This window comes from Martes martes (assembly GCF_963455335.1).
Source record: "Martes martes genome assembly, chromosome: 8".
NCBI classification, from domain to species: Eukaryota; Metazoa; Chordata; class Mammalia; order Carnivora; family Mustelidae; genus Martes; species Martes martes.
This window is the reverse complement of record NC_137895.1, coordinates 37,487,241-37,513,123: the sequence shown is the minus strand read 5'-3', so window position 1 is coordinate 37,513,123 and position 25,883 is coordinate 37,487,241. Positions and strand designations below refer to the sequence as shown.

The 25,883-nt window shown below is 36.6% G+C and overlaps 1 protein-coding gene across 12 annotated transcripts in view; it reads right to left on the bottom strand.

Moving 5' to 3' along the window:
- PPFIA2 (PTPRF interacting protein alpha 2) overlaps window positions 1-25,883 on the bottom strand; it is a gene marked incomplete at both ends in the record, with an annotated part of 479,299 nt that overhangs the window by 27,187 nt on the left and 426,229 nt on the right. For all 12 annotated transcript variants that reach the window (XM_080810779.1, XM_080810781.1, XM_080810773.1 and 9 more), the window contains 2 exons: window positions 3,243-3,443; window positions 7,102-7,183. In XM_080810779.1, the coding sequence (XP_080666905.1) occupies window positions 3,243-3,443; window positions 7,102-7,183 (283 nt within the window). The remainder of the gene's footprint in view (window positions 1-3,242; window positions 3,444-7,101; window positions 7,184-25,883) is intronic.

Sequence of the window (25,883 nt, the reverse complement as noted above, 5' to 3'; positions counted from 1 at the left end):
GGAAGAAAAAGTATTCAGTAGATCATTTTTTAAAACAAATAGATACAACTTATTTTTTATGTAACTTGTATCAATATTTGGTAAAGGGTACATATCCTCTCTGAATAAAGAATTTTTACACATTAGTAAAAGGAGGAATATTCCTGTATCCTTTAGAAAAATGGAAAAAATTACCAATAGGTAATTCATTTAAATACTTAATCAATATGCATATGAAAAATTGTTAACTTATATATAAAAGAGCTTTTGACCTAAACAAATCTTACAAATAAAAGAGTTTGTGTGTAAATAAATAAATAAAGAAATAAAAATTTAAAAATAAAAATATAAATTTAAGCAAGGTAACAATATTAACAAAATGATGAGGATAGGTTACACAATACAGTCTGGCCATTAAGATTCAAAGTAATAAGCCTATAAATGCCCTATACATAAATGTTGCTATGGAAACAGTTTATGCAACAGTATAACTATGTGTGTATCCACTATGGTATTGTGAATACAATGAAAATTGTTAAATAAGCAAAATGTCCAATATTAGGAATTTGGTTAAATACATCATGGTATTTCCATGAAGGAATTATGCAGCAATTAAACATGGTATTATAACTGTATATTAATAATATGAGTAAAATGTTCATGCTATACTAAGTTTAAAAAAATATATAAAATAATAAATGATGCAAAATAATTTATCTTTATAAAAAGATAAAGGAAACATACTGAAAAGGTGTCTTATCCAAAAGTTAATATTAAACAAAATTAATAATTTTTACTAATTAATAATAGATTACCTTTGAACTATTAATTCTTTTTTCAGATTACCTTTGAACTGTTAATTCTTTTTTTATTCATTGATTTCTTTTTCTTTTTTTATTATTTTTATTAACATATACTGTATTATTTGCCCCAGGGGTACAAGTCTGTGAATTGTCAGGCTTACACACTTCACAGCACTCACCATATCACGAACCCTCCCCAATATCCATAACCCAACTACCCTCTCCACCACCACCCCCAGCAACCCTCGGTCCGTTTTGTGAGATTAAGAGTCTCTTATGGTTTGTCTCCCTCCCAATCCCATCTTGTTTCTGTTAATTCTTTTTTGAAGCCTTATTCAACCAGAAATGGTTTCCCCTTCTTTGGAACTTCACAACTCTTTGCTTCTGCCTAACATTAAGAAATTAAACTATCTCATCTCCTAGTGTTGAGCAAGTCTTACTTTCCTTACATAGTTGTCATCTCTGAAGTCAAGGCCATACAGATTTCATAGCCCCTGTAATGGCTGATAGAGTGACTTGTACAATCACCATTCTTAAGATGAATGTTTATTGATTATTCTCTACAATTTGCCTGGCAGTGAATTAAGGCCTGGGGACCATGGAAAACTGATAATATTCTTGGTTGGCTAGCGTGGAGGATAAATTAAGAGAAAACTTTAATTAGTTTTTATAAGTATATGGAGTGGTAATGAGGAAGGGAAGTAAACCAGATTTTTGGTGCACAGTGAAAGCTTTTTCAAGGGAAAACATTCAAGAATCATTCAATGAAGGATGAGTTGGGGAAGGATGGCGATCCTGGAGTGGGAAGAATTTTCCAGGCAGAGAAGAGTAATTGCCAAAGCTCACAATCACCCACGAGCATAAAAGTTTAGCAAGCTGAAAATAGTTCTGTGTCACTAGGATCCTGACCTGGAGAGTTAATAAAGCCTTCGAGGTGAACTGAGGTGGATCACTAGACCGTGAAGAGTCTTGTAAGTTCTCTTCACATTTGACTGTTCTTTAAACTGAATATGCTCTTAATTTTAATAGTTTGTGATTTAAATTTTTTAAGTTCACTTAGACATTTTTAGAAAAATAGTGCTTAATTATTCTATTTTCCACTAAGAAATGGATTTGGGTGCTACATAAAAATCATAAAATATATTCTACTTTTCCTCTCAAAACTGGGACTTCCAATGCTCCAATTTTGCATTTTCAATAACTGTGAATGTTTGTTCTTAGGAAAAGAGCGTTGATACAAGCCAACTGTGATGCTTCTCTCTCACTTGGAATCTAAATTTTATCAGATCTGAATTTGGTTTACAACATCTATTTTAATGACCTATTCAGCTTTTATGTCAAACATATTCTGTATTATTTCTTAGCTTAAGTAACACATCAGCTATAGTATGCAACATTACAGACATTTAAAAATAATGTTATACATAAGGTTTGTTAAATTATATCTTTTTTATACACCTTACTTAGAAAGAAGTTAAAATGGAATTACACCAGAAAGATAAAACCTTTTTAAATTTGACCTGGTATTTCTGGCATTAGAATCTGGTATACTGGGAAGGAATGTAAAGATAGATACAATAAACATGAAGCCAATTCTTTCAAACTGTTGAAGGTCACAGAGAAAAAGCTATACTCAAGTTTGGTTTTATGTCTGAAAACTGCAATAAAGTAATACCACTTTTCTATCTTTTATGCACACTCAAATTTACCTCATTCTTCCATAGTTTGTTATTCTGCAATAAGACATGGGGCCAGAGAAATTCAGTTAACATCAGAAATCATGTGCTTTATCAGCAAAAGGTATTATATAATTCAGCAATGGACTAAAGAAAGAATGAATACTATTTGGAGTTGTTCTGAGTATATGAATTTGTCATCTGGCATGCATTTTCTTTTAGAAGTTTTGTTCTTTCCTAGCATTAGGGTAGGGACAAGATTATGAGAAGAATAGGGATTTATACAGGAGAAGCAAAGAGAATTTGAAGGAAAGCCTTCCACTTGGTATTTATAAAATACCAAGTATCTGCATAGTTGCATAATTATGAAAACTACGTAAGAAGAAGTGAGTTCAGCATTGCATCTTCAGAAAGCACTAATGCCAACATCTCATCTCCTGGGTTTGTATTTTTTTTTTTTTTTTTTTTTAGTTTTGTTTTAAAGGGAACATCTTAAAAAAGAGTAAACTTGGGATCCTGTTGCCTGGGAGAAAAACCTAGACTTCAGTTAGAAACTAGCTCAAACATCTATCTTGGTCACAGCCTTCAAATCTGATCAGAATCACAGCTCCTCACTTGAAAACCTATTAAAAGTAGCAGCAAGGTTAATGAAGAGCAAGCTAACTCTCTCCAGAATAATTCATGCTGACATTGAAATGTGTGCTGCCACAGTTTGGCTCTGTGGACTTACAATGGCTGCTTTTTGCCCAGCGTTGGGAGAGGGAGGGGGCAGAAACTGACTCACAGTTCGGGATGTCGGAGGAGCTGAAGGACTTGTTAGGGAAACCATCTCCTGGATTGCCAGTCGCAGCTTTAAGCGATGCAGGGGATTGCTGATTCCGATTTCTCTCTGGATCTCAGTGTCTGATAAAGCAGACATGATGGCACCACTTTTCACGTTGGCTCGGCAGGCCGCTACATACCAAGCAGGCATTCCCAACCAGAGCTGTTGGAGAGGGAAAGAAATACACACACAGATTACACTAACAGTTAATAGCGTCTCTTATGTGCTAGGCACTATTCTAAGTACCTTACACATATGAACTCTTTTACTGCCCAAACCCCAAAAGATAGATGCTATTATTATTTTTCCCAGATAACACAGAGGCATAAAGGCATTAAGCAACTTTATACAAAATATCAGCTAGGCAGGGATGGAAATAAAGATGTGAAATTGAATCTCTGTGGTGTGCAATCTAACAACTAATTTATGTTATTAGGTTAAACATAATAGCTGCACATCACCAAATCCACCCCTGCCCCCTTGGATTTAAGGACAAGAACAGCCACAAGCTGCATTTGGTAAAGGCTCTATCGACTTTGTTTAATGCATGAATTCAATTTATCAATCTCCTTTGGAATTCTGAGGGCAAAGGAGTTCTGTCACAGAAAGAGACAGCTTGACCACCTCCAGTCATGTGATTTTGGTGCAAGCGTGTATTGTAGTCAAGCCCCATTTCTCACATACCTACCTAGAGCATGCGATAGTTGTGTGAATTTAAGTTGATGTTCTGCATGAACAAAGTTTTGGAGGATAAAATGATGTGCTAAAGGAGGAGACTAAAGTTACAAGCATCTGGACAACTTTAGATAAAGAAAGTAAGAAAATGAATAATGCATTAGAAATTAGGGATTCCAATTTTTCAACTTTGCTATGATGCTCTTGAAAGACAATGGAATCGGTACACAGCGTCTGCACACATCTTAAGTGCTGAGTGAACGCCAACTCACATGGATGGTGGTGTAGCATTTGAATTACACACATTTGAAAAAGGAATATTCTCTCCAATTTCCCTTCCTCCCATCATGAACTGTGAATAAGAAGCAGGGCACATGCAAGTGAGCAGTTTAAATCTTGGTCTTTAAACATCCAAGACAGTGATTTTTTTGCACTATTTTATTTGTTGATATGAACAGACTTAGCAAAAGGAGAGAGAACATGAGTGAGAATAGTGAGAGTAAGAGAAAGAAGAAAAGCTATAAATCAGCAAAAGTCAATGCCTAAAGCTCTGGACCAGAAGGCTAGGATCTAATTGCTTCAGTGGCACTGGTGAACTTCTCTAAACCTTGGCCTTATGTTCTTCATTTGTAAAACAGAGATTCAGCTCTATTACTTCTAGCTGTGGTAAGGCAGCTTCTAAGATGAGTCCCAGGGAGTTCCTCCTGATATTTCTGCTTTTGTGTAATCCTCTGCCTTTGAGTTTGGACTGAAATGAGTATCTTATTTCTAATGAATAGACTATTGTGAAAGTAATGGGACGCCACTTTCCAGATTAAATTACAAAAAGAGGGTAGCTTCATTCCTGCTAGTCCTCTCTCCCTCCCTCCTCTCAGCGCTCTAGCTCTGGAAGAATTCAGCTGCCATGTTGTGCGCATCTCCTGCAAGGAGATGATGTTTCCGGCCAGTCACTGGCAAGGAACTGAATTACAACTGTGAAAACAAGAGTCAACTTGGAAGTGGATTCTCTCCACATCAAGCCTTGAGATGCCTGCCAATCTGTCTGACTCCTTGGTCGCAACCTTGTGAGAGACCTTCATTAGAAACCCAAGCTAAGTCGTGTCTAGATTCCTGACCCACAGAAGCCATGAAGAAAATAAATGTTACATTTGGGGATATTTTGTTACATGGTAATAGATAACTAACCTAGATATCCTTTTATTTAAAAAAATTCTGTCGTATGAGGACACTACTTGTCTCCATAGGGGAGACAAATAAACCAAAAGCCAAATCTTTGAGTCAGTGTGGCCGGGGCTGTGACTTCAGATAAAAGACAAGACAGAGGGGAACCTAAGTACAGCACATGACTGAAAAGTTCATACTATCTTCTAACAGGTGAGGCACAAGGTTTTGACCTCACCTTGACAGGCACCATTAGATATGATGGAAGATGGGAGTTGACTTAATTAGTTTATAGACCCAAGTTGTTCAAAATAAGTAAACATCTAAATATACCTTCACTGAACTCTAATGATTTTTTACCCCTTCCCTTTTTAAAGATATTTAGATTTCTATACTGAATAATATTACCCAAAGGATTGCCCACCCATTGTTTTCAGTATCATCCCTAATTAGACTTTCAAAAAGTTTCTGGTGTGGATAAATGGTGTGTGAAGCATCAGACTCACGTTTGCACATCATTCCTACCAGGCTGTGCATGCGTGGAGGCGCTAAAGGAGGTGAAACTTAAGGGCTCTCCTCCATTGGATCACCCCGCTCATTCATCTTGTTTATTCCATTTTGTAATTTGAGTCACTTTAGGAAGCACATTACGAGCAATTTCTGTGTGCTCAGGATAGGTTTAATTAGCACAAAACTTCACTGCCTGTCATTTCCTAGCTCCTTAATGTCGGTAAAGCTTTTTTCATTTTTATCGAAGGGTTTGTTCATCATTGCCAATGTAGCAGCTAACCCTCTGTCAAACTTCAGCTTATTTTAATGGAGTGACACTGAACAAAAAACCTGCTATCAATTTTGAAGTGTGCTTTCTTAAGCATGTTGATTTATAATTGATTTTTAAAGTATCATAATTTTAAAAGCACATTTGGAAGCAGCAGCTCTGAAAAATCCCTTGACACAAGAGAATAAAATAAAGCAAGACACAGGCTTCTTTCACTCAGTCTGAGAAAAAAATGCAAAGTATGTCTTTATCCATATAAGACTAGTTTTTAAACTAAACTGGGTTTTAATTTTTCCTCATTGATTAATTTGTTAGCTCTGGATATGATAGGATAATGAAACTCAGGGATTTTATCATCTCCAACCACTTAAAACAATGGGTTCCTAGAGCCTCTGCCAGGCAAGAAAAGCCCATTTTCTTCTTTGCCCTGATACTGGCATCTCCCTGCACCTGTCAGCAGCCCACATTAGAGAACTGAATGGAACACTACTAATACGTGGTATGAAGGGGTCTTTTGTGGTCAAATGTGTGTTTCCTTCACTGTCCCAGTCTGCTTCTGCTGCCCCTCCCCTCTGCTCAGGTGTTGTTTTTATTTTTCCCAGCCCCAGTGTTCTGTAGAAAGTGCTGAATGTAGATCTTGTTTCATTGTAACACTCACTTTAGACCCAGAGGAGAACAAAGGGACACATTCTCTTGCTTTATTCCAAACAGCTAAACCTAGCTGGCCTCTAGGCTTTAGAGAATTAGGTTCTGGAATTAATTTACAAGCAAAGGAATGGTTCTCCACGCAATCAGGTGACAGTGATCTCTTGGGCAACACAGAAGTGTTGAATACAGAGATAGCTCTTCTCTGTAACCTGCGGATGAGGAAGAACTCTGGACTGATGGATGGGGACAGATGTTTTCTTGCAACAATAGATACGTGGCTTAATAGCTGTCTTCTCTTTCTCTGGACATGAAGATGGTGAGATTTAGAGAAACTTCTTTTTATCCCACTAGGTGCTTCCTTCTGCCCCAATCACAAGAATGTATCAGAGTAAGATCAAAACAATGCCCACAACCTCCTGGATAAAGCAAACAGCTCTTTTATAAGCTACTCCAGGCTACTGGAAGGCTGTGACTTCCGGAACCCATCCTTACCTGTATCTAGAAAAAGTATCAAACTGAAAAGATGAATTTAAGAGCTTTCTGGTTTAATTCTCTTACCTCCAGCCATGCAACCACTGTGGGCCCATCCCACTGAGCAAAAGGTAATCCCTTCCTCCGAGCTTCTTCCAGAAGTTCATGCCTGAAGTACACAGCAAAGATTATTAATTAGGTAGCATGGAAAAAGACAGTAGCGATTATTTTTAATGACAATATTTTAAAAAAACCAATAATCTCTTACACACTTTTCCTGAGATAATACAGAATAATAGAATTCTTCCTTCCTTTTAGTAATACATGGAAATCACCAAATGATATTATGAAACACTGACATCTAAAAATAATTTCTTCCAATATTTATTCACAATATTCAAACATTAAATTGTTAATGGACTGAGAAGCTGAATTATTTTATCAGCAAATAGCTTATCTCTTTAACAAGAAAACGGCCCATATATGTATATTCAAGCATACATCATGGGATCTAAATGAGGCTTCTTCCATCTGCCTTGCTCACTTCTCCTTACAATTTCAATGATAGAGAAAATGTCTGTATAGAGGCAGTAGGTAAATTTGGTTGTTTAGTCCCATTCAAGACATGTGCTTCACTTTAGTATGCTCTTCAGGTCCAGGTAGCTACATTCAGAGTTTTTTTTTGTTTTTTTTTGTTTTTTTTTTTAATCTAGACTATGAAATTACCTCTCATTTAAAGAGAACTCAGAGGGAAATTAACTTCTATCACTAGAAGCAACGTAAAGTGTGAAATTCAATACTACGTTCCTTTTCATTTATAATCACTCCTGTTTTTAATGAAAGTGAAACACCCCAATGACAACAAATGGTTGTTTCTGATAGCAAAATGTTGTAAAGAGCCTTGACAAATGCATTATTAATCATTGTCTCTACTACTGAGCCTTATAACTGACATCCATTTACAAAACCAATTTGAGTCGTTCATTGTTGAAATAGCAAATATGTGCTGAAACTCAAATTGATATATACCTGACCAGGACTATATTGGAAAATATATTCTCTGTTCCTTAGTATGCTTTGATCTTACACACAAATGATAAAAATGTAGCGTATAATTTGCTCTTTTGAATGTGTCTTTCATGCTTAGGAATCTATCAATAATATCATATACGAACTCCAAAATGAAGCATCTGATTATTCCCTACCATCAAACAAACAATTGCTTATTATAATATGTAAAGATACAGTTGACCCTTGGACAACATGGGGCTAGGGGCACCAACCCCCTGCATAGTCAAAAATCTGCATTGCACTTTTGACTCTCCAAAAACTTAACTACTAATAGCCTACTGTTGACTGGATGCCTTACTGATAACATAAAACGGTCGAATAACACATATTATGTATGTTATATATATTTTATACTGCATTCTTATGGTAAACATAGAGAAAAATGTTATTAAGAAAATCAAAAGAAAGAGAAAGCACATTATAATTCTGCAGTGTATTTATCAACGAAAATTCTCAGGTAAGTGGGCCTGAGCAGTTCAAACCTGTGGTGTTCAAGGTCAACTGTACATAACTGAAAATGCTTTTCAGTGAGAACTCTCCCTATTTGCAGTAGATGCTGCCAACACACATTCAGTGTGAAAAAAGAAACAAAGAGACAAAACAAAAACTGAAGTTATAGCAGCTGAAGAGACATATAAATCAACTGCTGTTTCATTTGAGGGACTAGCAAGGAAAACATGGGTAAGTTCTACGTGTAAGTCATTCAGCACCTGTGACAGGGAAGAGTGACCAGTGCCCTGAATCCAAGGTGAACACTAGAGGGGCTTCCTCACCTGGACTGCTGTACCATTCCTTCGGGTTTCCCAACATTCCTTCACTGAAAAACAGACTCAACTAGCCTAGTCTTACTCTTCCTGGTATTGAGAGAAAGGGGCTGACGGGTCAACCAGCCAACCATCAAGGTACTCATGGTAAGCACCTGCTGTGAGCACAGACCTGTGCTCAATGCGAGAAAAACAGGCATGGCCCCAGGTTTTCACAAGATCCCTGGTGAGATAGAAAAAGCAAACCCATGAACTGTCCAAAACCACAACATGGCACACAAACGTATGGTAAGACTTGGTGAGGCACGTTCTGAGTGGGAGGATTTTGGAAAATGGGTCACTGGCAATGGAAACAGTTGGTGAAGGCATTGTGGCAACCACGCTGGCTGTGAAGGGCATGCGGAAAGGCATTCGAAGCAGCATAAGCAGTAAGGGTAGAAGGTCAGAGGAAGGACTCGGCATGGAATGTGTGCAAGCCAATGGAAAGCAGGCCTCCATGGAGCTGACGAGCCTTATTCAGAGTTGTATGTTATATTCCAGGGGGCAAGAAACACTTCCTGTGATGTAGCAGCTGAGTGGCAGGAAAGAGGAAGCAACAAACACACACTTAAAGCTGTTTTTTGCTACATTTAGTAAAAAGGCAAGTAAATATGCACTTGGCACCTAGGAAGCAAATGACATTGTCACAGGTGAATTATAGGAGTGGTACAGAAGCCATTTTTAATAGCTAGACTTTAATTGTGAAACTTCTGACTAGTTCTCTAAAAATATTACACCACACGAGCCAGAGAGAACCTGTTCAAACTTGAGTCAGATACTGTAACTTCTCTGCTCACAACCCCCCAATCACTCCCTGTCTGGCTGAGAATAAAAGGCAAAGCAGCAGTTAGGATCCACTCTCCTACCCTGAATCAGCTCTCTGATTCAGCTGCTGCCTCACACAGCGACACTGCCTCCTCCCTGTTCCCTGGAAAACAGCTCAGGCCTCCTTCAGCCTCAAGACCCTTGTGCCACTATTCCCTCTGTACGGAATGCCTGTGCCTTCTATCTCCACATGGCTTACTCCCTCTCCTATGTTTAATATTTACTCAAATGTCACCTTCTCTGAGTGTCTCCCCCCACTTCTCTCCTTCCACCCCCACCATACATTCCCTATCCCTGTTCCTTGACTTATTTCTCTCCATGGCACTTATCTTCAAACACAGAGTATCATTTACACCTCAATCTATTATATCCCAATCAAATATAAGCTCAAGGAGGACCGATGTATTCACATATTCTGTTTAGAGATAATTAGAAGCATCTAGAACAAGGTCAGGCACAGACAAGGCGCTCAATAAATAGCTGTGAATAGCTGTGAATGTTGAACTTGTCTGCCAGTGTTAGCAGTTAGGTGCTTCTTGTTAGAGTAAATTGAGCGCCATAATGTATGTATATTTTTTGTAGTCCAAATACCTTTTTCTATTTTGGCTTACAACGCCATTCAAAATTTAGTTAAAAAAAAAAAAATCCTTAAATTCTGTTTCCTCTTGAGCCAGTTTGTCAGAGTAACTCCCATTCTAGCTGATCCTGAGTCTGATCTGGCTGGGGATCCCTGACAGCAGGCTGGTTAAGACGCAGTTCCAATGTGCTCAGATAGTTCTATTTTCTGTCATCACGGAAATTTAATCACACGATTGTTTGTGAAATCCTTGGGCAATCTGGCCCTTAAAAGAGGTTTTTGTTTTGTTTTGTTTTTGGTTTGTTTGTTTTTCTAAAATCACAAGCTCTTTTAACCATAATAACTTTAGTAAGAATATGCTAAGATAATAAGAAAAGGGAGCTCTAGTCCACTGGATTCTGCCCTTTGGTCCCCAGCTGGCAGGGCTGGACCCCATGTAAAGGCCCTTGAGTTGAAAACAGCTGCCAGATTCTGGGCGGCAGGCTGGGTTTTGTAGCAGAACTGAGGGCTACATGACTTTAACTTCAGATGCGCTTTCCCTTAATCTGAGGGCAGAATCAACTGTGTAAAGGAATGCACTGAAATTCTCAAAGCAGTATTACATTTAATTCTTCTCAATCTTAAAAAACACTGCATCATGCAGAATTTGTAAGAGACATATATCTGGATGTATGGCATGAGAAAGAAGTAATGTTAAAAAAAAATAAAACAATACAGGCAAACTATAATAATTGGAAATCACAGAGTTTGATACATGATGATTTTCTAACAGACTATTAAGGGTAAACATTAATTGTAGGGGAGCATGCTTCTCATGAGATATTTTGGGCCCACAGACAGAGAAATAGTAATCTGAACTTTTTAAGAAATACTAAATAAAAAACTGATTAGCCACAAACAGGCATTTTGAATATACTGGTGTTCTCTGCTGGTCCAGTCCATGTGTGGAAAGATATGCATATTTTCTGTACTCCAGATTCAGCCTTTTCAAAGGTCAAGGGCAGTTCTTCCAGAGCAAGGCTATGATCCTAGTATACGTGTGACTCTGGAAATTACTGCAGACCTGGAGAAATATTTTTGTTTTTCTTTCTCTTTTCTCTTCCTCCAGAGAATGTAATATTCAACCATCTTTCCCCAAAGGATAATTTATATATCACTATTGTTATCGGTATGCATTTTTGTTTTAAGATGTAGACTAACTTTTAGAGGATATCAGTAACATTTCCTTTTAGAAAATCTATCTGGCTCAGGGCTGTCATCACCTGTGTGAAAACTCAAAGTAATGTACTAATTGTACTGAATAAGAAAAACTTCTGAATCGTTGAGTATTTTTAAGAAACACAGTCTCATCTAAATAAAGAATGTCATTAGATTCCCCCAAAGGCGTCAGACTCTCTTGAAATAGGTGTCAATGAGTTACTGTGACTGGAAAGTGACACCTTAGGAGACCAACAGGTGAGAAACACTTGGGTGTGGGAGTCATTTGCATGCCTATATATCACTCTACGGAGGGGAGCCTGTGCATGCTAGGCCTGATCTGAGGACAGGACCAAGGTGTGGACACCCTAGGCATAACCAGCCCCAAGGAGCTCTGGATAAACAACTGAGGGTCTAACAAACGTACATGAATCAAGGGCATTTGCTGGGTTTGTAATTTCTAACTCCTAATCCACATGAATTTAAGCAAGTATGACTTTGCCTCAGTGACTCAATCCAAACGGAAATGTCTGGCTTCTCCTCTTTTGGTTTTACCTTTTTTATTGCAGTTTTGACCTAATTGGAGGAGAATGTCTGCGTTTTTGCAAGTTGTGTTTCTATCACACTCAACAATGTCCTCATGCCTCCCTGCCTTGTCTCCCCACTCACTTTGTTTTGATTTTCAAGACATACAGAAATACTTCCCTGAAGCCACCCCTTCCTCGCCCCTGAGTCAATATTTACTACTTCTTTTTATAAGTGCCCTAGAATACTAAGCATTCCTACTTAGAGTACCTTTAATATTTTATCCACTCAGAGATTAAGTCGGTTTTATTCTTTGCTGAACACAAAACCTGGCACGTAGTAGGTCTATAAAAAAAATCAGGTGACTGACTACCTAACAAATTTGATTAATCCTGGAGCATGCAAAGTTCCCTGTCCTCACACCCTCATAATAGGGGAACACAACTCACAACTTGTAAATCAACAAGTTCAAGAAAGTGTTAAACTCTGAGAAATAAAGTTCATTAATTACTCAAAAAAGTCACAGACCATGGCCAGTAAAGTCTCCTTTCTTATATTCTTCCCAGCGTGGATGGTTCATCACTGTCAGTGAAGAGAAACCTTATTCTCAGACCACTTGAGATGGTCTTGCTATTTTAGGATTGCCAATTTGTGATATGACTGTGTGAAGAGCACGCAGTACCCTTTCCTCTGTCACTCAGGATAGCCGTGCCAGTCACATTCCATTTAATGCCTGCCTGTTTCTCCTTCATGTTTTCTATTTCATCTTTCTTTACTTCCTATTCTCGTTGCCACCTTACTTTTCCCCCCAACCCTTTAATGGGCCCTATCTCGAGTTTTCTAACGCTTCTAATACAGTGGCATTAAAAAACAAAAAACAAAACAAAACAAAAAACCCTGCTTTGCTAGCAGAAGAGGTAAGAGAGTGGCCTCTAAAGTCTGATTGCATCGGCTTGATTCTTGGTGTGACCTCTTCTTAGCTGTGCATCCACAGACAAGTCACTTTACTTCTCTGTGCCTCAGTTTCCTCATCTGCAAAATAAAGCTGATAACAGTACCTACCTCAGTGGGTTGCAGTGAAAGTGACCTGAGAAAATACATGTAATGTGATTACAGCAGGGTCTCACACAAAGGACAGAGCTAATGAATGTGAGCTGTTACTTTTGTCATAGCGCAGTCCTCTGAACTCTCCAATGGTTCCTTAAATGTCTAAAGTATAATCCTCAACCTGAACTACAAATACTAAATAGGTTTAGTCTTGATTTCCCTTTCTAATCATCTTCACTTACTTCTAACCAGAACTGAGAACTTACTTTTGCAAATAATTTGTGCATTACTAATTCTATCATTTTGAGTACCATTTTCCAGAGCTGAGCAGTTCTTCCCTTTCAACCATCAGAATCTCACTGTTTGCCTAAATCATGACCCTTCCTTTCATTTTCATGATAATTCCATTCCAAAAGAACTCCTCATCCTTCAGAATCTGGAAATTTACAGTGTCAAAAATCAGTCCTAGAGACTTTTGAGTAGTACCACATGCATCCCATCTCCCACCCAAGACTCTACAGTCCTAGAGATGAGAGTTTGCTCTTCCACTGCCTCTTGTTTTTCTTCCCATGCTCTAGCCAAGACGATCTTTTGAATGGTTGTTATACTGTAATCCACAAAACTCTCAATGTTGACAACCACCTGGGATCTTTGATGACAGTATGAATTCTAATTATTTTGTTTTTGTTAACACCAAACTCTGCATTGCACCTTAAAAATGAGTAAGAACTTTGTTTAGCAGTTACCTATACTGGCTGTTCAGAAAGAGAAAAAATGGACTCTCTAATATTAAATAAGATATTTCGCAAATTGATTGACTACTACCCAGGCTTTTGTTCAAATTCTCATCATTTGTGGATCATGGCAATGGACTCCCAGAGTCTCTCTGTCTCTTGTTTTGTACCTATCTCCTTCCCATCCTTTTTCCAACTCCTAGTGAGACCCTCCTAAACACAAACTTTTTGTTAAGACTTGCCTACTTAAAAACCCCCCCACTGTACTAAAAATAAAGGTCAAATATCTTAGCATGATGGAAAAAATGCTTAGTAATCTGGCCCTGGTTCTCTCTGCAGACTCCTGTGCTCAGTGAGTGCCGAAACACCACCATTCCCCCAATACCTCATTCTATTTGACCCTCCGTGATGCTTGTCTTTTTCTTCTGACTGAAACACCCTCTTTGCTTCAGAATTGTGGCAAACTCAGACTCGTCCTTCAGACACAGCTAATGCTTCCTCCCTCCTGTGAAGATTCCAAGACCTCTCCCAGGCAGAATTAGATTTCTCTTCTATACAAATGTTGTAACTTGTGTCTACTCTAGTTTTTGCATTTCTTACACCTCTCATTTATAATGTACCATAATAGAGACTTATCTAACGTGCTCTCTTGTCTCACCTAAACCACTTCTATTCTTCATAAATACAGTATCGTGGTTTGAAAGAACAGAAGTTCTGGATGTAGACAAATTAGGGTCTGGATCCCAGGCAACAATGGCTAACATTCATTTATCACATATTTTGTGTGAAGCCCTGTCCTAAGTGCTTTACATGTATACTTTCTTTAATTTTCACAATAATAAGATACATATTGATACTCATTTGCAGATGAGGACATTGAAGAGCAAAAGTCACTTGGAGCACAGAACCAGTGGGTGGTGGAGCCAGAATTAGAGCCCCAAAAAGTTGGCCACAGATTTAACTTTCTTAACCCCCATATGATCCTTTAGTTAATTACCCTTTGAATTTTTCATAACTGAGAAAGGAGGGTAAACGGACTATAGGAATTTGGTTACATTAACACCAGTAGCATCTACTTCACTGTTAGTATTAAACAAAATAATAGTCTCCCACTTTTCTTATGGTTCGCTTATATTCATAAGTGGTATATATTTATTTGGCCTCCTGGCTAATATGTATAGTCTTTGCCCCCTTACTATCAGGTTGTGCACCTCTGTCAGAAGAAGGAGGTTGGTCTCGTTTATCTAATTGGGAAGGAAAAGCTGAATTTCTTGTAACTTGTTTCAGTTCAACTGATTTTGTGTAATTGTAATACAAAGTAATTCTCCGAAAAATTTATCTTAAGGGCTTACTTATTTACTGTAACACATGACAAGTAATTAGTTATTGATATAACCAGAAGAAATAAATATGTGGCTCAATAAGAACCAAGAATAAAATATAAGTCAAAATAATTTGACAGCTGAATCTCTTATTAACAGTGTAGGCCAGAGAATAAATCTCTCTTACATAACGCTAGCAGTAAATTTACTTACACTTCGCTTCACATCATTACTAATTGTTCCATTAAAATTCAATAGTCAGGAGGATAAGTAGGAAATGATCTCCTCAAATTTCAAACAGACAACAGGCTATAACTCTATCATTCAGAAATCTAGACTTGTTGATCATTTCTATGAAAAGCAACATTACATATTTGAGAAACTATTTGAAATTCTGGTCAGCAAATATGAACAAAATGTGGTGCCACCCACGTTTTTTCTAACATGTGCAAGCTGAAAATGTATATCTTAACTTACATAATTATTCTAAACAGAAATGTCAAATTCCCAATCAGCTGCTTCAGAACATTGATTGCCTAAATACACATATTTAGCTCCATAAAATTAAGAGTTTTGAATTCAACATTAACACGGTTGACTTGGTTTTAAAAGCACAGCATACTGTGATTTTGTGTGTGTGTGCAAGTGAATGTGTGTTTGTATATCGTATTACGGCACATTTTCACATGAAGTGCATATAAAAGACCATTACACATCTAAGTCGCATTCTATTTAGGTTCTAAGAACACATGCTAGGTTGTTTGGAACTGAAATAGTTTGAGTACATTAAAACCAAAGCTTATTCATATTGAAACTTTTTTTTTTTTTTTTCCCTTCAAGCTGCTCTGAAATGGAGGGCTTAGTCTCAGAAATTTAATTTATTTGTGAATTTGAATTGGGATTTACATAATTTCTCTCCTCACTTTATTTTGAATTTAATCAGTTTCAAAACCATTAAAAAGATATAAACACACACACGCACACCCACACAAATGTGATGGAGCAATACAATCACTCATGCTGTTCTTGAAAACGAAAGGGACTTGTATTACTTTCTATTGAACAGTTTCACTTTCGAAAGATTCTATGGTCTGTTCTCCCTAGTCACTTCCTGATAGTAAAGTGGGGACTTACTGGAGGAACACTGGTAATTTTCAGGTGATTTGGATATCATTTAGGCTAGATTACCTTCGTGCCTGATCTAATTTTCAGCCCTCCTTAACTCAGATTTTCAAGTTTCTAGTTTTTGTGCTTCTGAGGTTACACATATTTTCTCATGCTCTTAGGAGCTGCAGGATGTTGATGGTAGTATCATAAATAAAGAGAATATGTCACTCACTCAAGGGTATGCAACACATGGGAAAGTTGGGTGCTTAAATTTTTATCTTCTGTTTCCTAATTTAATGAATGATCTTTCCACCTCAGATCTTCCATATTTTCACTATATTTGTACTTTAACTTCCCAAGCTTTCTGTTAGAGATTCTACTAGGGAACTGATTTTGAGGCCCTAAAATGTTAAGATCCAGGAGCATCTTTAAGACTATAAGAATGTGAATTTTAGAATGAAGACAATTACATCAGCTTTTTAAAGTCCATAAATGACAATGCATCATGCATTTATTCTTTTTCAGAATTTCGTTCAAAAAGTGATAGGGAAATGAAATTGTATTTATTTGGATTATTTTACTCATGAAATTTAAAAGTCATTAGGAAACAGAAGACTGGTATTATATGACAACATGAAAACAATATTTTAAATCTAATGTCTAGAATATTAATTATTTTTAAAAAGTAAGGGCTTACAAGTCTGGCTAGCAAAGTTGAACAGTACCCTAACCACAGTTTGCCTTGCATTTTTAAGAACACTCACTACAGCTTTCCTTAATATCATAAATTATCCTAACTGAAGTAAATTCTTCATTATTAAATAATTAGTAATAGTAAATATAGCTTAGAATTAGAGCAGAAAAGCATAACAAATATAAGCCATAGTAATGAACTAAGCAATATTACAAAGTACACGACCTTGTATTGGTATATAAAATATCCATATAGTAAATTAGGGGAACTCTCCATAGCCTCCTGGATAATGGCATCTCAATGGAACCATTTTATTTGCCAAGTGTGTGTGTGTGTGTGTGTGTGTGTGCGCGTGTGTGTCACTTTTAGTTTAAAAACAATACCTCTCCCAAACTAAAGTGTTTTTAAAAGCTCACCATGTTACCAATGCAAAAGCTTACACCAATGTAAATATTTTATAAATGTTGTACACAACTTGTTTTGCTTTGAAACCCAGTTTGTCTTAGGAATAGATATTAACATGTTTTAATTTTAGTTCAAAGAGCAGGATGGAGTAGTTTAGATTTTTAAAACTTTGAATATTAACCCATAGTATAGGAAATACTGGAAAGAACACACACAACCAAAGAAATCAAGCAAAACTAAGGATTACTTTGGAATATAGGCATAAAAGTCCTACTGAGGAGGATCCAGCCTTTAACCCTCTTCATTTAAGCACAGTTCGAGTGATGAACACAAAGTCAGTGGGGGACCAAGGAGCACTAGGGAACACACAGGAGGACCCAATCATGCAGCACTGTCCAAAGTACTGAAGTGGCCTATGACTTAAGCCTCACGGAGTGCCATACTAACTCCTAGAGAATGACTGGAGAAGTAAGGAAATGACATCTGGAAAGCCTCTGACATGTGCCTAATAGAAGTGAAGAAACAGAAGTGCTTGCAAGGCCACCATCATAAATTTGAGTGTGAACATTTCTCTGAACCAATGATTCCTTTATGGTGTAGAAATGAATACACTTCACAATTTTCATTTTAGGTTAGAGGCAGTGCAGCTTGTGTTACAACTGAAAAGAGAAATACTAAAGATAAAAGAAAAAAAGGATGGTGCTGAAAATAAACATGTTCAGCAGCCGTTGTCATTCAACTTACCCAGATGTGCTTTTCATGAGATGGAGAAGGATGGATGGAAAAGAAAAGCACACAAATGTTAATGGATACATTTCAGTCCAAAGAAAGCCATGGAATAAAACAAGAGCATCATTTCAGATGTGCAAAAGCTCAGATATGAGAAAGACATGGTGTCTTTTTTTGTTTGTTTTTTCACCATGACACACATACTCACTGCGTCCAAAAGCATGATCAGGTTGAGGGCAGCTCTAATTGTTGACTAGTAAGTCTGTCTCTTGAAAATGAGCCACTCTGAAACATGCATGACCACATTTTTCCCAGCCTCTAGTATACCCCAGGAAGAAATCAGGCACTTTATTAAAAAACATTCTTTACCTCAGGCCACTCCTGGCTTGTTTTACAAATAGAAGCAATACCTACAAAACAGTGCTCAGATCCTCATATGGCCTTACATGCTTATTGTTAGAGCTCAAGACAAAGTATGATGGACCCCTCGAGAGGCAGCGACTTAAGAGAGTGCTAGGGTGAGGGTCAGAATATCTGGGTTCCAGTTCTCATACATGATTTGGTCAAAATTACTAGTAAGTGCTGATTTTCAGTTTCTTCACCTCAATCTGGGACAGGAAGAAATTTTACATTCTGGGTCCATAATTTTAATAGTCTCATACATGTCATAATAATTGTTATTTTTATAAGTATGCATTTGCCAGTCTTCAGCACGTGAGAAAGCATAAAAGAATTCTATCACTCTTGTCCTCCTGTTACATTACTTCCTCCTCCACTGTTTGAGCTGGCAAAATAAATGGTGTTGGTGCCAACTGAGTCTCTTTCAATAGGAATGTTTATTCAGACAGATGTTTATGAATGTTTCTCTGAGGAAAAAAGCAAGCTCGATTGGTTCACCAATGTTACCATAAAACATCACAAAACGGCATTAATTTAAATGTAAGTTTTGAGGTAGCCCTCTTGCTCCCTGGATATAGTAGTGGCACTGGGAAAATATGGAATTTAAATAATTCAACAAAAAGCAATGAGAATATTATTTTAAATTTTTCTATACAAGCATAATAGAATAATTCTTTAAAAAAATAAAACTTACTACAACTCATAAAATATATTAAGTACAACAAAATATGAAGCAGAAATTCATATCTCAGAAATTAGGCAACTTAGTTTCCATTTTTACTGCTCAATCATTGTAAAGAAAAAGGCTGACGTGCAATGGAACACCCTGTACGTGCCTCATCTAAACGCATTCATTCAGAGAAACCAGGTATTGTTTTATTAGATAGGCCTTTGGGAGAATGCATATTCTTTGGCCTTAGCTCCGGCAGAGCTGTGGGAAGCTCTTCAAATTTTCACATGAACAAAAACATAAATGTCCATACACATTGGCACCACCATGTTCTAAGAAACTTAAGGCATCTTTTTTTTACATCACACATGCAACAGAAAGAAAATTAAAACCAAAAAGAGATTGCTTCTAAGGGATTAAAATGGCTTTCCTGTCAACATACCTGTGAACTCTTTGATGAGCTCTTAAAAAAGGCAATTTCTGAGCTCTCCAGGAAAATTGCCAAAAGTATTTGGGGCCAGTTATTCCCATGGACAAAATAATCTTTTGCAGCCTACCAGCTATCTAGGAATTGCTCTCAAATAAAACAAGTTGATTAAATCTGCACACAGGGGACTATTAATAGTCCTCACATCTTCATTTGTCATTTTCAAAAACAGAAAGCTTATACCAATAAAAATACCTTAAATATAAAATATAAGAGAAATTATGAAAATAAGCAGGAAACACAGACATAAAGGACACTCAAAAAGGGCTGTTTCAAGTTCTGATATATTTGTTACCAACTTTTGTAAGCTGTCCGATTTCTCTGAGTCTTTATGAACTTTCTTGTTCTCCATAGTCAATTAATTTAAAGCAATACTGAGCAGTCAGTCATCTCATTCGCTAATATTAAGTATTTCCGCTCATGACTTAAATGTTTTGCAAAGGACAAAAAGCTAGAGTCACAAGTGACTCTGACATATGCTGTGGGAATATACTATAAATTCATGTCAGAGAGAATATATATTTGCAGAGTTTTTTCATTTAGATAAAGTGTTTACTTTTCCTTCTTTCTATATTCTTTCCTACAAGAAGTTATTTACAATAACATATAACCTCATTATTCTTTTTTCTCTTCACTCCAGATTGTCAAGGTTATGATAATAGCAAGACAGATTCTGTGAAAAATAAATGTTCTTCAGTTAAAGACCACTGTGAATAACAGGCAAGTAACAAGTTTTAATTGACAGAGAAAAAGAACAGGTTTTAAGTTATCATTTAATAAATAAGATCAAAACCAATTATTGGCATGTTTTCCTTGGAACATCAGCATACATCCAGACACAGGGAGACATTACCAGCTAACATATGTCATAGTCCAAAATGGGTACCTGAAACTTTTCAGCTGTCTCACTTTCATCTTCTAGATCTCTTATTGAATGAATGGGCCTTTGCCTGTTTATAAACGAGTCAACTTTGAATGTTAAACCTTCACATGATCAGTAAGTCACAACATGAGCTTTGTATGTGGAATGTGATTGTCTCTCACTTCTCAAGGTTCAAGCTGGTGACTCGGAAAGATTTTAAAATCAGTGACTAACACCGGATTGGGAAGTGAATGGGCAGTAACTGATGCGGAAACGTGCAATAAAGAGAAGATTTCTCTTAATAGGTGAAACTAGAGAATGTTTAAATGCTGACGGCAAAACACAGAAGAGAGCAGAATTTGAAGGCATAAGAGCAAATGAGAAGTCAGCACAACATGACTGAGAAACTGGGAAGTGATGGGTTCGGGCAAGAAGAGAGTATCCTACTTTCCTCTAATAAATTGGAAGAGGGACTAGTGTTAGTATTTGGCAGCAAATAATTCAGGGTACCCTGCTGGTTTCTTTTTCTCTCCCTCTGAGGCAGATTGTGAGCTCATCTGCAGAAGATGCAGGTTTGAGGACAGTGGAGGTCTCTAACAAAAGTTGCAGAGAGTAGAAACAAGATTGGTAAGAGAAAAATATTGCAATTATCGGGCACTGCTGAATTCCTAAATAAAGCTGGCTCAACTTCTTCTGCTATAATGTCCTCCAGCAGCACAGAGGTGTTCAAACACAGACATGAAGAAAATCTATTGGTGGCCGTGAGTATGACATTTGGATACAACCAAATGAAAGAGGAGCAAAAAAATTAGGCATTTTTGAGTGTGTTGAAATTATGCACATGGAGTCAAAGCTAAATAGGAAGCAAGAAGAGGACAGAAAGGGGCTAGTGTGCTGGGGTAAAGATAAAATAAATGTTCAGGCACATTTCCAGTTATCTTTATAATTAAAAGGAAATGATTCAGAAGTTTTCAGTAGGGTTCATCATCATACTACTTGGGAAAACTTTTCATTAATGTTAATATTGATTTCAAACAGCTGAAGTTTGAAATTCTTTTTTTAAAAGTTTTTATTTATTTTTCAGAGAGAGAGAGAGAGAGAGAGAGAGAGAGAGAAAAGCACAAGCAGGCAGAGGCAGAGAGAGAAGCAGGCTCCCTGCCAAGCAAGGAGCCCGATACGGGACTCGATCCCAGGACCCTGGCATCATGACCTGAGCCAAAGGCAGCAGCTTAATCGACTTAGCTACCCAGACATCCCTAAAGTTTGAGATTCTTGAGACTCTTTAAGAGAGGTTAAGAAATCTTTATTCTTCTAAGAATTCTGCTGTTCATTTGTCTGGTAAATTTCACCCGGTTAGGCCCATGGTTAAAGTTTTGATTATGTAAAATCTGAAACAAAAACATTTTATTTTTGTATATACATGTGCAGAAAACATACATATATTTTTTAGTGGAAATCTTTTGGTCTAGAACTATTTTTAAAATAAAACTCTAGCAATGAGATATAGATAACCACTGCTGTTCTTAGGAACATGGAAACAACGAAGACAACCTTGCTCAATGGCTGGCTAATTTTTAAAAAAAAATGTGGGAAGAGACGGCATCTTCAAAGACCTTATGAAAAACCTATGCAGAATCAATAAAAGATCCTATATATGTGGGAATAAATGGGGAGAAGTCTTTCCAGATTAAGATGCCAGCATTATATTTAAATGTACCTTAATTAGTGACTTTTTTCTTTTAAAAAAGGAGGTTAATTATCCTTTCTGTTTGATACTGACTTTGTAAGTTTCATTGGAATGAACAGCCCAAGATTGATTCAAGCACAGATTTAAATTTCTTACATAGCTTATTTATAAGCGATCATTACTATTCTTTTATCTTTGATATATTATATGTGGCTAATTATATAAATAAAATTAATCTTTAACACAGCTACATCTTGTGCTTTGAAACTACCTTCCCTCCCAGTATTTAAAAAAAAAAAAAGGTGTTCGGTTTGAATGTATTTGTTGCTTGTGTTGAAAGACGGGATAGGATCAGATGAGAAACTAATTACTCTCTATAAAAAATATGCTACCCTTTTTAGAGTATAAAGAGAGTGAGGAGTTCTTTTTTGATTCCCTATATAAAGCATCCCAAATTATATAGGATATTCAAGGTCCAGCTGACAGACAGCCACATGCTTTTAATTGCAGCTTTACCCTGAGATCCCAAATAATTCAGAGGAAAGCTGAGCTCTGGAGGTCCGGCCTCTTGTATGGCCCAGGCCCTGGAAAGCTATGTTTCCTCACAGGTAGAGGAAAAAAGCAGCTGCTACCTTGAAGGCTTTCTGAAAATTGAAAGAGATAATGCAGGTGAGATGTGTAGAACACCACCTAGAATACTGTCACTTCCCCACGTGCTTATCAGTTATTACATATATAACAGATAATGATTATCATTATACAAAGAATGAGGAGGAAAACGGAACAGAATATACGCACACAGGGAGAGAGGAGTAATTACAAATAAGTAATAGATATTAAATATATTAAGACCATAACATGCAAGATGGGAAGTAGAGAGAGAAAAAGCTGCTGAGATAAACAGGGACCAGATGATGCAGGGACGTACAGACCATATCAAGGCATCCAGAATTTATCCTAAGGAAACTAAGTAATAATTGAGGGATGTAGGCAGGTTCAGAAACTTAATTTAGATAGATTATCTTTAGCTGAAGTGTGAAGAATGGATCATAGGAAGGCAAGAATAGAACATGGCATTACTACGATGGTCTGAAAAAGGAAAGAAGAAAATCAATTCCTTGGAGAAATTTTGAAGAGATGGTATATGAGTAAACAGGTGCACAGAGGAAGAATAAGGACAAGAAAGACCAAGAGCAAAGATGAAGTCTGTTTTCCTGGTTTGTTCATCTGAGTAGAAGTCACTGCTCTAGTATCTGTTCTTTTCTTAGGTTTTCTTTCTTTATAATTTTTTTATTATGTTATGTTAGTCACCGTACAGTGCATCATTAGTTTTTGATGTAGTGTTTCGTGATTGATCATTTGCATGTAACACCCCGTGCTCCATCCAACACGTGCCCTCCATAGTTTTCTTTAGAGTTCTTTCCCCATGCAGCTTCTATTCAGGCATTCAGCTATTCAGAAAATGTGTTTTAGTACTCCCAGTATGCCAGGCACTACGATATTTAAAAAAAAAAAAAAAAAAAAAGTAAGATAAAAAGGGTTCTCCTGAGTTCTGTTCTCTGAATGATATGGAGAATCATAGAATTCCAGGGTAGGGACAATTTGAAGAGCATGTAAGTCAATCTCTCATAAAATTTGAATCCTCCATATAATAATTCTGCCACGTACACATACTTGGGAGCTCTACCTTGGACAGAATTATGAGGAAAAACTCTCTTTCCAGGTGGTTAATTCTTTCTTCTCAGATATGTGATTGCTAACAGTTCTCACTTAGATTCAGCTCAAATTTATCCGTAACAACCTCTGACTTTTGGCCCAAGGTCTTATCACGAAGATATTGGTCATGTTCCTTGGAATAGATGCTGGTTTGAACATATTCACTTGAAGAGAATTTCTCAGAAATTAACACAAAACCCAGCTATGTGATCTGTGCAGTGCATAGAATGTGGGCCCTATCAATTGCTTTTATGGATACTGAAAATCATTACCTTCCTTGTCAGACATTGCAAACTTGTCTTTATTTATTTACTTATTTTAACAGAAACTACTATCTTAGGAGTTACAGTTAAGAGCCCCCTATACATAGACACACACCATAGCCTCCTATACACAAGTAACTGGTAAGGGTGGTCATGAAATTGGATGGAGAATTATATAAACAGCCTTATTAAACTTTATCTTGTTTGATCTGGACCTCTATGTAAAGGTCTTCCTTAAACAAAATGATTTCTCTAAAACCTTAACAATGCCTTCTAGCTTCATTCCTGCACAAATCTGATACTCTTATTTAAATCACTTGTGAAAGAGCTGAGTCTAGCCCTTTCTGTGTTATCAGTTCTTTTGTTCAGCCCCTTTGATCACAATGGTCCCATCAGATATAAATCCATTTTGTTAGTTTCAACCCAAGCTTATGTTTAGAAGTGTCATTTACGAAGTAAATGAAATACTTTCTGAACTCAATAAATGGTGTTTCTACAGCATTTTTCCTCCTCTAACGTGTCTAGCTTATTCTTAAAGGACTCCATTTACTCTTGGTCACCAGTAATCTCCTTTCTTATTGATCAAAAATAATCTAATAAATGTTATACATTATTTTAGAATCTAACAATGAGGTGACCAGTCTTTAGTTTGGAGAACAACTTTCAAATAAGAACATGAGGTGGCTTTAGGCTTGCAGCGCTTTATTATTTTTATTTTTTTTGAAACATCATTAAATTATCTTTATTTTGTGTATTTACTCTGTTTTAGACTTGAAATGTATTGTCTGTATCTTGTGTTTACAGCTTTTTTCTTGGAAAATGCAGATTAACGTGTAAATGAAATTGATTATACAAAGCAAAAAAAAATCGTAGCTTCATTATTCTAAAAGAAAACAAAATTAAGCTACATAGTTGCAGACTCTTATAACATGCATCCACAATTACACAAGAGAAAACACTAAAACCTATAGGTAGTAGTGTAAATAAAAATATTACTTAGCTTATGCTTAAATCTATAATTTCTTCCATTGTAGGTGAACGTTAGATAAAATACATGTCTCCTAGTATTTATTATTGCTTAGTTTTGTTTTTTGAAATTTTTCTATTATTTCAAAAGAAAAATGGTTCATTCAGCATTCCAAAGTGTGCTTATATTAGTAAAAATAAATATTTAATTAAATTTTAAAATGTTGTCATTATCTATTCCAAATGCTTTTGAGCTCTTTCCCTATAAGAATAATTCTCCCATTCTCCTAAATATTTTGAGTATTCAGTTGTCCTTTAGAAATGCCTTTCTAACTTGAAATCTAAAAGATATTTATATAGACATAAGTAATATACATGTATAGATGTATGTATATATATGTGTGTAAGTGTATGTATGTACATGTAAAATGTATGTATACACACAAATATATACATGCATGTATATACACCCAAACACAGACACACATACACACACACACGCTACTCTTTGCCTAACGTATTTTTCGGTCTAAGAGAATAAATATTAAAAAATCAGTAAGTGTAAGTGGATATTTTGAAGAACCAGATTTCTCAGAAAATAAAGAATTTTTGTCTCACAGTTTACAATAATTTGAGTTGATAAAGATAAGTTTCCATAAAGTAGGGAGAAGGAAAATGTCTTTTTTGGTGAACCAGCTTCCAGTCTAATTTTTATTTAAGATGAAAATTGCTGGGGCACCTGGGTGGCTCAGTGGGTAAAGCCTCTGCCTTCGGCTCAGGTCA